The sequence below is a fragment of the Quercus lobata genome, chromosome 4 (genome assembly GCF_001633185.2).
Source record: "Quercus lobata isolate SW786 chromosome 4, ValleyOak3.0 Primary Assembly, whole genome shotgun sequence".
NCBI lineage: Eukaryota > Viridiplantae > Streptophyta > Magnoliopsida > Fagales > Fagaceae > Quercus > Quercus lobata.
This window is the reverse complement of record NC_044907.1, coordinates 5,308,279-5,324,164: the sequence shown is the minus strand read 5'-3', so window position 1 is coordinate 5,324,164 and position 15,886 is coordinate 5,308,279. Positions and strand designations below refer to the sequence as shown.

Here is a 15,886-nt window from a genome sequence, read left to right as displayed (position 1 = left end):
TTTACTAACTCTTTGGGGATTCCCTGGTCAATTACCTTATCCTTCATTCTTGGGGCTCATGGGCTTTCCATCAACCCTTTACTGTCTTACTTTATTACTTCAGGCTTGCTGTGACCCATTCTCACCTTTCTACATCATACGATGCCCATGGATTTACTACTTCTTTCTCTGAGCTCCTTTAGGCCCCTTTTTTTTTCCTCAAGGCGACTTTATTTACTCTATAGGCTTATAATCCATTATTCCTACCATTCGAGCTTAATGGTTTTTCTATCAATCCACTAACTCTTCCTTGCCCATATTGTTGGACTTCTTCCTGCTACTGGGCTTCCAAAATGAGCATCAACAGTTAACATGTCTGCCAGGATCTTAAACCCATAAATCTTCTCAAGTATTACTAGTTTATCTTCAACAAGGTAACGAATAAAATCGTATCTCATCTGTATATGCTTTGACTTTGAATGAAAAGCCAAATTTATAGCAAGAAAAATTGCACTCTGACTATCACTTTGTAGAATATCCAATTTCTGCTTCTTACCCAATTCATCCAAGAAGCTATGTAGCCAAATCATATTCTTTCCAACTTCAGTCGCTGCAACATACTCAGCTTCTATAGTAAACAAAGCAATAATCTTTTGTAGATTTGAAGCCCAAGATATAGTTGTATCACCCAGAGTAAATACGAACCCAGTAAAACTCTTTCTACTATCAATATCACCTACTAAATCAACATCTACATAACCCTGCAGTTTCAAACTTGCAACTATGAAGCAAAGACATGTATCTGATAGACCTCTCAGATATCTCAGAATCCACTTGACTACCTCCCAATGTTGCTTTTTTGGCCTACTCGTGTGATAGGCCAAAAATGTATTGACCCCTTTGGTAAATTAATCAATTAATTATCCAAGTGAATTAATCAGATTCAATTATATGCAATAAGTGTGGTAGCACAAACAAATCATCAACTAAGTTAAATGCAGCAAAAAACAAATTTGATATAGGTAATTTGTTTACGAATGGGGAAAACCACCGACAGGTGAATTTAAGGTCACCATTCCCGAGAATCCACTATTATCAAAACAAGCGGTTATAAGTAAAAGGAATCCCAGTACCTAATACCAAACTACAGTTGAACCCTTACCCCAATACCCAATTAGACTTGTGATGTAGCGACAATCTCTCTGTTTAATGCATGAATCCTAGTACGTGACTAACACACCAACTTGAAAAAGATGTTGGCTACAAAGTTCTTCAGTTCATCCAACAATGAAATCAGGAAGCTCCTTGGTCACAAAACACTTGGCGTAAAGACGCAGTAGCTTCTAGAGAGAATATGATGAACTAGGGCAAATTCTGTCTCCGGTCATAATTTGCGTGCACAATGACTTTGCATCACTTGAGACGGCCCTAAAAGTAATCCTTATATATGTCTAAGTTGTGAGAAAAGAAACCCTACACAAATACTCATGGATATGTGTGTAATCAGATTTGGAATTTCTGATTTCGTAATTCTCGACAGATTTGGCTTCTGTCAAGTTTCAACATTAAACCTCAATAGAAAGGATTCTGTCAAGATATCTGTCAAGCTTTAATGAATAGCACTTCTTCACTTGTTTCTTGGTCAGACTTGCATGGCTTCAATACTACACTTGAACACTTGTTTCTTGAAGTATTAAACCCATCATAGATCTACCAAATTACAAGTAAAATGCGTTTTATCAAAGGATTAGCCAATTACATAAATATGTCCCTAACAATCTCCCCCTTTGGCAATCCTTGACAAAACCACAAAAAACAAATGAATTATGAGAGAAGTCTTAAATCAATAAACTCATAATCACTTGTTGAAATACAAAATAAATCTAACCTAAACCCAAACTCTTGAAAAACTTTGCAACAAGAGAGTTCATGGCATGGTAGACTTTAACAACTTGTCTTTCTAAAACATTTAAACAAAACCCATCAAGGCATCATGTGTGAAACAGAAATAAAGGATTGCATACATAAAGAAATATGTGTATAAAGAGATAAAAGAAACAACACATGAAGAGATAGGTGAAGAAACATACATCATCACACACATATATATATATATATATATATATCGAAAGATAAGTATAATGTATGTCAATAAATGGTCACAAGACCAGTATACATGACGCTAAAGTAAAAGAAAGAAAAGAAAATACATGTAAACCTCACTACATCCTTCAAAATGTATAGACACTCCCCCTAACAAAAATGTCCTACATTAACTCTCCCCCTAAATACAAGACTACTCTCATCCCACCCAAAACTACTCCCCCTTTTTGTCATGAATGATAAAGGGCAAGTCACTAAGAAGTCGTCATCTCATCATCACTGGAAGAGCTAGCATCGTCCTCATCATCACCATCATCATCATCCTCATCTACCAAAGCCTCTAGAGAAAGAGATGGAGAAGTGGTGAAACTACCAAGGCGAGACTGTTGTTGTGCTATACGACCGATACGGGTGTTCATCTGACACAACTCATCAGTGAGAGTGCCAAGGCAAGCATCCATGCGTTAAAGCTGCGCCATAATGGCCTCAAGGGTCACACCACCAGCTGAGGAAGAAGGAGTAGAGGTGGAAGGAATAGCAGAAGCTATAGGATCGGTAGAGTCCACATGTGGCCGCTTCGGTCGAAGTTGAGCCTCACTCCATTGAACAAAAACGACGTTGATGGCACCCATAATGGTGTAGTAAGGAGAATCAAGAATGAAAATTGAGAAGTGTCGAAGGATACGCGTGATAGCTAAAGGAAAGATGAACTTATTACGTGTAGCCGTATCTTGATAGACATCAAGGATAGAATTGATTAAATGAGAGGGAAGTCAATAGTAAGATCCTCTAAGAGGGACAAAAGAAAACAAGTACGAGACTTTGTGATAGAGTTATAGTGAGACAGTGGAGTAAGAGTGAATGCCATCACCATGTTAAGGAACCTCAGACCTTTTGCAAAGCTCGAGCATAGGGTGTTTTGCTTCCCACCCCATATAAAAGGTGTCTCACAGAAATGAGACAGAAGCTCGTCTTTAGACACAGTCCTAAGACGATCACAGCCGAGGTAGTCAAGATGCGCTACCCGCGGAACATGTAGTACCTCAGATATAAGATCCAGGGTAACTATGATATGTGTACCTCGAAATGTCATGGCAAACCAAGGTACAGAGGTATCGATACCATGTATATTGGAGTAAAACTCCTATATAAACACGATGGGACACCTCAAGGGTCTCTCACAAAGAGATTCCCAACCCGAGTCTGAATGACAGCAGGGAGAAGAGTGTCGACAAAGTTTGGCAGAACAACATGGCACTTTGGATAAACACCACATTCCTGTAAGTTCTCAAGAAAGTCTTGTTGGGCCTTCCCATCATAGAACCGAACGAAAAGAAGGGGGATAGAATCAGAAGAAGAAGACTCAGAACCAAGAGGGTTTCGAGCCGGAGTGGACTTACTCACTTTGGGTGCCATGCGTAGTCTATCCGAGAGAGTGAAAGAGAGAAAAAGAACTAGAACACAATCACAACACAAAAATAGGAAAGAAAGGAAACATATGCATGAACATGTGACATGCAAAATTTAAATTGCATCATGGGAAAAAACCCAATCTAAACCTACCAGCACACATTTAACAATAATCAAACACACATCTAAATGCATGAAACATTGTTAAAATGCAATGAGAATGCAATGCACAATCATATATTTTCAACACAAAAACACCCAACCCAACAATTTGATTGTGGTTAGTTCAGCTCAGACCCACAATTGGTTATATTAGAATAGCATTCAAATGAATAAATTAATTCTTTTGTAACAGCATAAGTTTATGGACAACTAGGTAGTTTATCATGGTATATCATAATAGATGTTGTGTCGCTTTCATTGTTTCTAAACTATTATCTATTGCCTGGTATAGTAGATCATGGAAACAATGTTTCAGACACTTCTGAGGCTCCTTGTGACACAGCTAAAGTGAACAACATCTATTTTAATGGAAGCTTGGAGGATGTGAAAGAAACCAACTTACTCTTCTACTTCTAGTTTCCTCATTGAATCAAATTCTCCCTCCAATGTAAAATTTGGCACATTTTCTGGCACAAAGCGGGCTGCATCCTGTTCAAGAGATACATGGTCCCGTCAATGCCTTGTGGAAAAAGTTGACGAGCTCGAAGATGAGCTTAGAGGAAAGAAACAAAAAGTAGCAGATGGAAAGGAATTGGCACAAAATTTAGTCAAAAAGATTGATTGGCTTCTCTCATAAACTTAAGATAATCTACATCTATTGAGAGAGAATATAAAAGACAAGGAATTACTTGTGTCCAAATTGGAATGCTTGGAAGATAAAGTTGGTAGAATCCAACAGGAGCTTCAGAAGAAGAGTCATGAGGTTGAGGAGGGAAGCAAATTACAAAGCCAATTACTTAAACAGGTTTTGGCTAACACTGAAATGTCAAAGTATAAAGAGAAGTTGGAGGAGTGTGAGAGGTGCTTCATGTGGAAACTATAATTAGTTTAGAAGGGAAAAGTAATGAGTTGCAAGTAAATCATGGAGAAAGGAGTGAGGTATAAACCTGTTAGCTTGGATGAATTTCATTATTAGACATATTGACTTGATTTTGTGACCTATAATGTTATGGCATAGTAATCAACTGCAAATCTGAACTTTTAACTATTCCCCAGGACCCCAGCCATGGTGCTTGCTGCTTAGAAGATCATTATCAAATGATGTAAATTTTGATAGGCAGTGTACTATTTTCAAAATGAAAGTTTGAGCTTTGTGTTATGGTTGAATGTAGAGTGACAACCATGAAATCAATACTTGTTAAAATTTCAGGATGAAATTGTGATTTTCTATAAATAACAAAAATCAAATTTCAAAATCAAATTGTATTTTATTTTTATTTTTTTTGGGGGGGGGGGGGGGGGTCATCAAGGATTGCAGTTCCAGTAAACATAGAGCGGGAGTGAGCTTTAAGGGTATTTAAAACTTTTTATAAAAATTTACCATGTTTTGGCAATTTTACTAACCTTAATTTTGGATGAGTAATGCTACCGACACAAAAATTTTTACCACATCTTTACAAAATTTAAATGTAGCAATTTTTACTAGTTCTCATTTGTAAAATTTTTAAAAAAAAAAAAAAAAAAAAGTTTGTAACTTTAGCCTTTTCCATTTTGGATAGAGGGAGAGTAAAAAAAAAAAAAAAAAAAAAGGCAGGGGTAGATTGTCGTAGTACATTGAAAATTGGTACATTTTGGTCGTCTTTCCATCTTGCTTCTCTCCATCTACATAACCTAAAAAAGTTTCATCTTGCCTTTACAATTGAAAAACACTTTAAAAGTAAAAAAAATTTATAGTTTCTCTTAAAGAGGCTATTTGGTTTGAGAAAAAAAGTGGTGTTTTATGTATTAATTTTTAGTTTCTATGAGACCCACCACAAAAAAAAAAAAAAAAAAAAAAAAAAAAAGGGTTTGATTTGCAAATTTGTTTTCTATTTTCATTTTCAATATCCTAAAAAAGACTGCCGTTTACCCTCAAAAATATCCTAAAAAGTAGACTTGAATGCTAAAAATGAATACATGTTTAGGGTGTTTTTAGAGTCAATGAAAATAAAGACAAGGACATTTTCTTTATATTGTTGAAAACGGCTAGGACCCACCAAAGAAGAGTTTAAGTGAAAAAAGTTCTTTTTCCTAAAATAAAGAACTAGTGCCAAACCAGAGAAGGGTGTATTTTGTACTCAAATTTTTTATTCAAAACAAGTTTAGAACCTGAAACTGTTAAAGCTGATTTTGTTCCTAAGGTTATCCTTGAAACTGTTTACCACGTAGCTAGTTAGGCTACTAGTGTGCCAACTCATGTTTGTTGGCCTCATATGTCTCCTGTTATTACTTAACTGTTTGTATTTCTTCCTTTCTGGTATCAAAAAAAAAAAAACATAGGTTTAGAACCAAATACACTCTAAATTCTTTAGTGCACTTTTCCAACTTTAAATTGAAATAATGAACACAAAAATCTTGTAATATTTCCAATAATTTTTTTTAATGAATTTGATTATTAAAATGGTTTAGTTTATCAAATACAACAAATACTAAGGGTCTATTTGGATACCAATTATTGCTAAAAACTAAAAATTTATTACTGAAAACACTATAACAAAATAATTTTTAAATTATAAATAGTACCGTGGGACCTAGTGTAGACTCTACAAAGCTTTTTCTGTTTCTTAAAATCTTTTATGTTTTACCATCTACTCACTGCTCTCTCTGTCCTTGCTGTTGTTGATTCTTTGATGTATCCTAGTTAGCTAATGCATTGTATTTTGGAAACCTCTATGTAACCTTTCCACATTTTTCCAATCCCATGTGCAGCACTTTCAAGAAGAAGGCTCCAAAGGCCATAAAGGAAATCAGGAAGTTTGCCCAAAAGGCCATGGGAGTGACTGACGTCAGGGTGGATGTTAAGCTTAACAAGCATGTCTGGAGCCGTGGGATTAGGAGTGTGCCAAGGAGAGTTCGTGTCCGCATTGCCCGTAAGAGAAATGACGAAGAAGACGCAAAGGAGGAATTCTTCTCACTAGTCACTGTTGCAGAGATCCCTCCAGAGGGCTTAAAGGGACTGGGCACCAAGGTCATTGAGGAAGAAGATTAAACTAGCCTACTTCCCTAGATCATAGTTAGGTTGCTCCAATTTTGGCTACACTTGTTTCAGAGATTTTTTTTTTTGTTTGGCTTTGGATTTTCTTGGGACCATCTCCAGTGGAGAGAGAAGCATTATGGAATTTTATTTGATCTATTTATTCACCCAGTTCAAGTTATCGGTCTTTCAATGAGAACTTATAAATTGTGTTATGATGTGAAACATAGTTTATGTTATATTCCCATGGCCTCTGCTTCTGAATTTGTAGCCAAATGCAAATGCTGTATTACTGTGATGTTTTGAAGATAATGGAGTCAAGGACTGATTATGTTTGTTAAAATGTTAATCCATCATATTATAGCATTAGGATGCCGTTTGTAGCCTGTAGTATGTAACTGATGTTTCCCTCTCACAATAGTCTCACATTGTGTCATATAGCCCTGTGGGACTTACAATTTGTGACAAGGGTATACACATGTATTGCATGAGATACCTTGCACGCATAAGAGGTGGTTGTGGTTCCTTTCTTTTGTTCCCTGATTCATCAGCCACTTTAGAGGATATAACCAGCCTTTAGTCATTGTGGTTTGTGGCTAGGCTAAAGTTCCTTTGAACTCCTATCTAGAAACCCAAGAATTGTGTACCACCTATCAGCTCAGATGTTGATGAATACCATTTTGGTCATGAACAGGTTAAATATTTGTAAGCTTCATTTGTTTTGATGTAAATGTAATTGTGTAGGACATATAACTTAGAAGATCTTATACTGTTTTCCAATTAAATTACTTTATTTTTAAAAAAGTCTTGGTGTACCAAATCATCATCAAATGCTTGCTAATGTCAGTCAAATAATAGTCGATTCCATGAAAAAACACCTTTTTTTTCTTTTTTTTTTCTTGAGAATCAAGACTGTAATTTTAATCAAGCAAAAACTAGCTTGCATCTGCAAACAAAATACGCTCAATATCTAGAGGAACTCACATCATCCGTACAATATAATCTATACTAAAGCCTTAAACTATGGATTGTAGACCCTGGATCATTAGGGACCCTTTTGCTATAACCCAAAAGACGTGGTGAGGAAGGCCAACTACCAACTTTGTGGAACATTGGAAGTCACCAAAACTATTGAAGCAATGTTTTCTCCTCAAACCAATGGTGTATTTTACTAGGGGTGTATTTTGATGAAGTGATTGCCGTTAGCTCATTCTACTTTTATAGATAAAATTCAAAGTTTGCTTTCGTTAAGGTATTTTTCTCTCTCATTTTCCTTTTTATTTTTTGTTTTGTATTTTCCATTTCAGCTGTTTTAGTTTTGTGCCAAAATCTTAGCTTGGATAAGTTTGGTTCTGTATTTGTGTTGGGTGACCTGTGCAGAAAGCATAAGTTACTTTGGTGAGTTTTGGTTTTCTTACACCCATTTTCACATGAGTTAGTTTAGTTTATATCTAATAAAGAATCAATTCATAATTCTAAATTTTTTAATTAGATAGACTAAACTTGTATTTTAGTCTTTTTTATTATTAATTGATTAAATTCTGGACTTGAGCTAAAACAAATTGGTACATTCGAAGTTTTTGTGGAGAATTACGCAGTCTTGTAGAAGAGCCGTGAATTTATCAAATCTCTTCGGTTAGAATATCAAATTAGAGTTATATTCATTCTAAAATAGCCATTAGTCAAATAAAGCCTACTTTCAAGTTTGAAATAAGGTCCAATGATCTCAATCCTGCAGATCAAGAAATTGTAGTTTCCACCTGGTTGGTTGAAATGAACACACCAAAAAGTCATGAAAATAGGCCAATTATGCAGCATTGAGGAACTTAGATAATTCTAATAGCAGGGAGAGGAATAGGAAGGAGAGAGAATTTTGGGAATAGAAAATTCTAATAAGAGGTGGTTTATTGCTGAGGTAGTGAGGTCTCAAACTTAAGCTGACTTCAGTAAGGGAAGGTTTAACTGTAGTTATATTGCACAATAGTAATAAACAACTAAAAAGAGCAATATTTAATCATATGAGTTTAATGAGCGTGTACCATGACAAATAGCTCGACAAAGGTAACTACTGGTGTAGTCCACCTTAGCGGCTAGGACTTTTATCATTGCTTTTCTCATCAATAATGCAGGTTCATCATTTATCATCTTCTGTGTACTCATTCATACATTATCTTATATTTTTTTAATCTGCAATTATTCTTTGTATAGAGTGGATATTTGATCTACAGGAGCTTAACCTCAGGCAATATTTGATCACAGGGAGGAGCCAAATATTCAGATGAAATAAACGTTGGAGTAAGAAGATAAGCTACATGGCAGAGGGGGTAGTATCCACTCTTATCGACAAGCTGATTTTCTTGTTAAGCGAAGAAGCAACACTGCTACAGGACATCCATGAAGAAGTAGCTGACATCAAAGATGAACTGGAGAGCATTCGGTCCTTTCTCAAGGATGCAGATGCAAGGGCCACAGCAGAGGAGGACATCAGCGAGGGTGTCAAAACTTGGGTGAAACAAGTAAGAGAAGGAGCTTTCGGCATAGATGTTTTCATGGACGAGTACTTGCTTCACGTGGCTCAACATCATCATCCTCATCCGCGTCAGGATTCCGTAGTTTCCTCCAAAAATCTGCTCGCTTGATCACCATGTTAATACCTCACCACGAAATAGCCATTAAAGTTCAAAAGATCAAAGCATTGCTCCAGAAAATCAAGGAAAGAAGTGAAAAATATGGCTTCCAATCCACTGGCCTAGGATCAAGCAGTAGTGCTCGGAATGTTAGGTGGCATGACCCTCGGAAGGATTCTCTTTATCTTGATGATAGGGACGTTGTAGGAATTGAATCTCCTAGAGATGAATTGATTGACTGGTTGGTAGAAGGACTGTCTCATCGTACAGTGATTTCGGTGGTGGGAATGGGGGGACTAGGCAAGACCACTCTTGTGAAGAAAGTCTATGACCACCAAATGGTGAGAGGATACTTTGACTGTCATGCTTGGATTCCAGTATCTCAATCTTACAATATCAAGGATCTACTTAGAAGCATAATAAAGCAATTTCACGATTCCAGAAAGGAGCCTCCTCTATTGGGAATTGACGCAATGGAAGAAGAGTCGTTGGTCAATAAATTGAGAGAGTACTTATGGCAAAAGAGGTATGTGGTTGTATTTGATGATGTATGGAAAATTGACTTTTGGGAGGTAGAATTTTGATCACAACACGTAATAGGGAGGTTGCTAGTTTTTATAAAAAATCATCACCTGTTCATGTTTATGAGTTGCAAGCACTAGCTTTCAATAAGGCATGGGAGCTTTTTTGCAAGAGAGCTTTCCAATTTGATTTTGGAGGACAGTGTCCCCAAGCATTGAAGAATTTGTCTATTGACATTGTCAAGAAGTGTGAAGGATTACCACTTGCAATTGTTGCTATTGGTGGCCTTTTGTCAACCAAAGACAAAACTGTCATTGAATGGCAAAACTTGCACGATAGCCTTGGCTTTGAGTTTGGAAGAAATCCCCATCTTGCAGGTGTCAACAAGATTCTATCTCTAAGTTATGAAGACTTGCCTTACAACCTTAAATCTTGCTTTTTATACCTTGGTATGTACCCAGAGGACTACCCTATTAATAGTGCAAGATTGATTCGGCAATGGATAGCTGAAGGTTTTGTAAAAGAAATTGAGGGTAAAACACTAGAACAAGTTTCACAAGAATACTTGATAGAATTAATCCACAGAAACTTGGTTCAAGTATCTAAGGCTGACTTTGATGGAAAAGTTAGACAGTGCCGACTCCATGATCTTTTGCGTGAGATCATCCTCCAAAAGATGAAGGATTTGAGTTTTTGTTATAATTTCTCAAAACACAAGTCTAGCTTTGAAGGACTAACTCGACGCATGTCAGTAGATAGAGTTTCATATGCTGTACTTAAGGGATTTGAGGACACTCACATTCATTCTCTTTTATTGTTCAATCTTGATGAATTGCCAAAGTTCTATATGAGTACTTTTTGTGCTAATTTCAAGCTTTTGAAAGTAATGGATTTTGAAGATGCTCCACTGGACTGCATTCCTGAAGATGTAGGAAATTTATTTCACTTAAGGTATTTAAGTTTGAGAAATACCAAAGTAAAAATGCTTCCAAAATCCATAGGAAAGTTGCAAAATCTAGAGACTCTAGATCTAAAGCAGTCCCTAGTGTTTGATATACCAGTTGAGATTAACATGCTTCATAAGTTGCGCCATCTTATAGCCTACCATCGCAACAACCGAATAGATTTCAGTTTGGCTTGGGAAAAAGGGGTAAAGATACAAAAGGGGGTTGGGTGTTTAAAGAACTTGCAAAAGTTATGTATTGTGGAGTTGAATCATGGAGGGGTTGATCTAATTGAAGAGTTGGGAAAGTTGAGACAATTGAGGAGGCTAGGCATAAAAAATGTATCAAAGGAAACCATGATGGTTTTGTGTGCCTCTATTGAAAAGCTGAACCACCTTGAATCACTATATATAGCCTCAATAAGGGAAGATGAGATAATTGATTTACAATCCATTTCATCTCCACCTCAATGTCTCCAACGCCTCTGCATAATAGGGTGTTTAGAGAAGTTACTAGATTGGATTCCAAAGCTTCAACATCTAGCTACATTAACGATTTGTTGGTCAAGGTTGAATGAGGACCCATTGGAAGTCATTCAAAATCTACCTAGCTTATGGAAGCTCAGAATCTCATACCAAGCATACAATGGAGAGCAATTGCACTTTAAGGTAGGAGGGTTTCCAAAACTCAAGGAGCTATGCCTTGTCGGTTTAAATGCAGTGCATTCATTGTTCATAGATGAAGAAGCATTGCCTCTTCTTGAAGATCTTCTCATTGGGCTTAGTCCGCTACTAAAAGAGGTGCCTTTTGGAATCCAACATCTGAGAAACCTCAAAGTATTGAGAATTGTGGACTTGCCTAAAGAATTAGAAGAAAGTTTGGATCCTGAACAAGGGTCAAATTACTGGATTGTTGAGCATGTTCCAGCCATTTATCTCCACCACAAGGTGCGCACAGGAATTTATGGCTATGACACCCAGATTCTCCGTTCCTAGCATTTGATGCTGTCAAGAGTGCAAACAACCAACTAGAATGATGGTCATAACGAGAATGACAGCAACAGTATCAATGTTTTAGTTGAGAAAGGTTAGTGCTAAAAAAATGGCTGTAGATTTGGTGATAAATCTTTTTTTCTCTCTGGTGAATAATATCATGAGAGTTGTGTTGTAGATTTGTAGAGGTAGTGATGCTTTTGAATCTTGAAAATATTGTGTGTTTGTAATCTTGGGTTCCTTGCCTTTCATGTTCAGAACTAAGTATCGTTGGGTTACATATAAATCCTTGATTAGGCCCCTAAGGTGAATTTTATAGAGTCTATACGTACACTAGGGGTAGCATTTGGAAGGCTGTCAGTTTTTGTCTAAATTTTTGAATACCATGTTAAGAGCCAGAGATGTGAGGTCTAATGTTAATAGCTTGCAAACTTTTAGTTTCTCTCGTGCATCGAAATGGCAACAAGGTTACCCTTGCCTTGGCTAGGAGAGCTTGGTTGTCTTCCCCTCTGTTTGTGCGGATGGATTCTTTGCCACCAGACATCCATAATGTTGTTGTAAACGATTTTAGATCATGATTTGATTGAAAGTATTTCAGACTGATTCTATTAAAATAAAATAAAATAAAATGTTAAAAGAGCCAGAGAACTAGTAACTCCTTGTCAAGCCAATCCTTGACAAAGTGCTTCTAGGTGCACCTCACCTCCTTTTAAAGTGTGGGAATTGTCAAATTCTTAATTTTTCTCTTGAGTAGATACACATCACCAAAAGTTGGATGTCATTTTTGGTACACATGTAGATTACTCCTTGTCAAGCCAATCCTTAAGCTCTTTTATTATTAGCTTCATTGAGAAACTATAATCTTAAAATAAATGCCACTCTACAAGGCTTCATTTGTTCCTGATTCTTTGATGTATCCCAGTTAGCTAATGGATTGTTGTTTGGACAACTCTAAGTAACCTTTCAATTTTGCCAATCCAATGTGCAGCACTTTCACTTTCAAGAAGATGGCTCCAAAGGCCATATAGGAAATCAGGAAGTTTGCCCAAAAGGCCATGGGAACAACTGATGTCAGAGTGGATGTTAATTGTTAAGCTTATCAAGCATGTCTGGAGCCATGGGATTCAGAGTGTGCCAAGGAGAGTTCGTGTCCGCATTGCGCGTAACAGAAATGAAGAAGATGAGGAGTTTTTCTACACTAGTCACTATTGCAGAGATCCCTCCAAAGGGCCTAAAGGGGTTGGGCACCATTGTATTTATGTTACAGAGTTGTTATTTCTACAAAATTTGGGTTACTGTTGTTTCTTAATACCTCAAGGAGCTTCCTATAAATTTCTCTTTAGAATTTTATAAAATCATCATGCAATATCAATTAAATTATTATTTAGTTAACCTTATTTCATATCTCTATTTTAGATTCTTTCTTTTAAATGTGTGAGCTGTGCAAATGTGAAAAAGAGAAACATAAAAGAAAAAATTATGTATAATTGCCTAGATATTGTACCTTGAGTTTTTTCAACTAAATACAGTCATGTAATTATAATAACGAATTCAATAAAAATAATATTATTTTTAAATAATTTATATCTTTTGATCAATATAACCACATAATCAAATTTAATTTGAAAATACAATACCTAAAAAACAGCAACCAACTTTTGGTTACAAGAAAGTTTAAGAATACAATTTTAATTTGTGTCACAATTATGACATGGATGACTCTCATTTTGTCATTAGTCGAGAAAAAAAAGGTGGTCTATAAATGTTTGAGGACACAAGTTTAATTTGAGTCACAATTATGACACGGTCGACTCTAATTCTGTTATTAGTTGATAAAAAATGGTGGTCTATCTGTAACGTGTCGACTAATTCGGCAAATTGTGACAAATGTGTCGTCCTATAAGAACTGTTTGACCTTTACAATAGTAACAACACATGTTAAATTCATTTCAAACACCCCTGCTTTAAGAAAAAAACCTGACACCCTCGTGTACTCTCTCCCCAGTGGACTTCGCTGGCGAGTGTTTGCACATATATAAGGCTAAACACACTGTCATAGCCGCAACAAAACAAGCCCCAGCAGCGAAACAGCTTCACAACACTCATGAGACATACTCCAATGGTACTCTCCCTCTCTCTCTCTCTCTCTCTCTCTCTCTCCATATATATAATATGTGTATGGAATGCGTTGAGCCTTGATGTATATCTTATGGTAAAGTTTGATGTTTTACAATTTTTGTATCCCAATGAGGAAAAGTTTAGTAATCTGAAAATGGTGCATGGAATTTATACCACAAAAAAGAAAAAAAACATGGGGCTCCCTTTTGCAAGCTTATTGTAGAGGTTGAGGAACCATGGTTCCATGCGCTGCCAGGTAGATACTAGGCATTCTGAGGGATCTTTTGATTTTACACATGTTTCCTGATCTGGGTTTTCTTTTTTATCAATCTCTAGAAGATTTTGAACTAGTTTTGCCTTGAAATTTATACATGGGTATAGGTATGTTAAATAATTATTACTCTCTCTTTTTTTTTTTTTTTCTTTTACTTGTTCATTTTTTTTTAATAAAGGTTCTTCCCCTAAACTGATTAGAATTCCAACCACTGAATGGTGATTGAAATTTGAAATGAGTATCTATATATAATTTTTGATTATATAAAATGGTGATATTTACTTTTTAGTGTCTGTTTGAGTTACAATTGCAATTTCAAAATACAGTTATTTTAATTAGTAAAGTTTGTGAAAAATGTTGGTGTGAAAAACTATATATAACAAAAAAATAAGGGGGGAAAAGCATCCCATGAGTAGCCTGCCTCCTTTTTCCCTGGTTTTAAAATTGTAATTTTCTTATAAAAGAGTAAAGTCAAATTGCTGTTTTGTCCCTAAATCATAGGGCCAAACGAGCCCATGATTCAATGAGTAATGTCAAGGAATGGTTGATATGGTTTCTATGTGGTTTGCACAAGTGGAATATAATGGAAAGCTATTCAGAGTTTAAATGGTTTTAGGAATATTTCAGAACTATATTGAATTAGTTTTGTGGTTTGCCAAATACATTAATTTGGAGGGAGTAGGCCATTGGAAGGCTTTCTGGCATGTGTGCCAAAATGCTGTTTTAGCTTGGTAGAATCAGATGATCCATAATCTTCTCCCTGTTTATAAAGTACATTAGGTGCTAAGCAAATAGCTAATCTTAAATATCATGTTACATTTTGCAACCTGGAAACACAATTGGAGCATTAGGTGATACATGTTGCTTCTGCAATCAAAGCTGGTGCGCATTAAGGTAGATTTAGGTGCTCCAATGGAATTTGAAGGGGCTCAAATGCATTTTGCATTGTCTATGAATTCTGTAGTAACAAAAGGCACTGGTATTGGAATCAGCTTTTGGATTCATGAAATGCAGTTACTAAAAAATTGGATTTAAGAAATGCAGCTTATAGTTTTTCAGCTCTATACCTCTATTCTGTCCTCAAGCAATGTGGGTTCTATTTTTGTTGGTGCATTTAAAATCTATAATTACAGTGGCAGGGAAAAGGAAAAACTACCATGGAGACATTCTTCAAGCTAGATGACAGTGGCCAGCAGAATATTTTTGTAAATTTCTAGCAGTAGTTTCCATTTAAGCAATGGGGAACAGAAAACACAAAATGTGCAAAGAGCTTCAATTATTATCATGTATGCTTCCAGCAACATGAAACAATGATGATAAGCTCTAATACCGTTTAACTGTGGTAGAAAATAAGATAATAACCAGACATCTGTATATATATTAAAGACGGTAGTTATATAAGTTGTTTATGTGGTTTTATATATTTTTGTTGGCTTCATTAATTGCTTATTTGAATTCTATTTTGTGCTTTGGTCCAGCTCGGGTCATGTAGTTGCCTAGTTGGAATTGGGTTTAACTTGGACTGATGGTGTTGGTATGATGAGTGCATTGATAATAAGATTAGTTTAGAAGTTTAGGTGAGGCTTTAACTTATATCTCTATTAAACTATTTGTTTGAAATAAATTTCTAATCGAAGGCGAGGAGATAAAAGCTTAAATGGGTTCATAAGTAAATGGTAAGAAATAATTATATAACAAGCTTCATTCCCATGTTATGCTTCATAGCTTGTTGAATGCATGTG

The 15,886-nt window shown here is 36.0% G+C and overlaps 1 protein-coding gene, 2 long non-coding RNA genes and 1 pseudogene across 3 annotated transcripts; all 4 read left to right on the top strand.

The window, feature by feature from the left end:
- The first annotated feature begins 6,379 nt into the window (after nt 1-6,379).
- LOC115983236 (60S ribosomal protein L31-like) lies at nt 6,380-6,965 on the top strand. The gene has a single exon (XM_031105878.1). It carries the CDS (start codon nt 6,395-6,397, stop codon nt 6,680-6,682), a length of 288 nt encoding a protein of 95 aa, XP_030961738.1. The 5' UTR covers nt 6,380-6,394; the 3' UTR covers nt 6,683-6,965.
- A 2,318-nt stretch (nt 6,966-9,283) lies between these two features.
- Nucleotides 9,284-11,245, top strand: LOC115984446 (annotated as a pseudogene).
- Nucleotides 11,246-11,296: 51 nt separating this feature from the next.
- Nucleotides 11,297-13,144, top strand: LOC115983238. The gene is made up of 2 exons (XR_004089921.1): nt 11,297-11,846; nt 12,741-13,144. It is a non-coding gene; the product is annotated as an uncharacterized LOC115983238 (long non-coding RNA).
- A 585-nt stretch (nt 13,145-13,729) lies between these two features.
- LOC115983239 lies at nt 13,730-15,565 on the top strand. Its single transcript, XR_004089922.1, has 2 exons — nt 13,730-13,874; nt 15,278-15,565. It is a non-coding gene; the product is annotated as an uncharacterized LOC115983239 (long non-coding RNA).
- The last annotated feature ends 321 nt before the right edge of the window (nt 15,566-15,886 follow it).

Coding starts and splice junctions, on each gene's coding strand:
- LOC115983236 (XM_031105878.1), top strand. CDS start 6,395: ATGTGCAGCACTTTCAAGAAGAAGGCTCCAAAGGCCATAAAGGAAATC.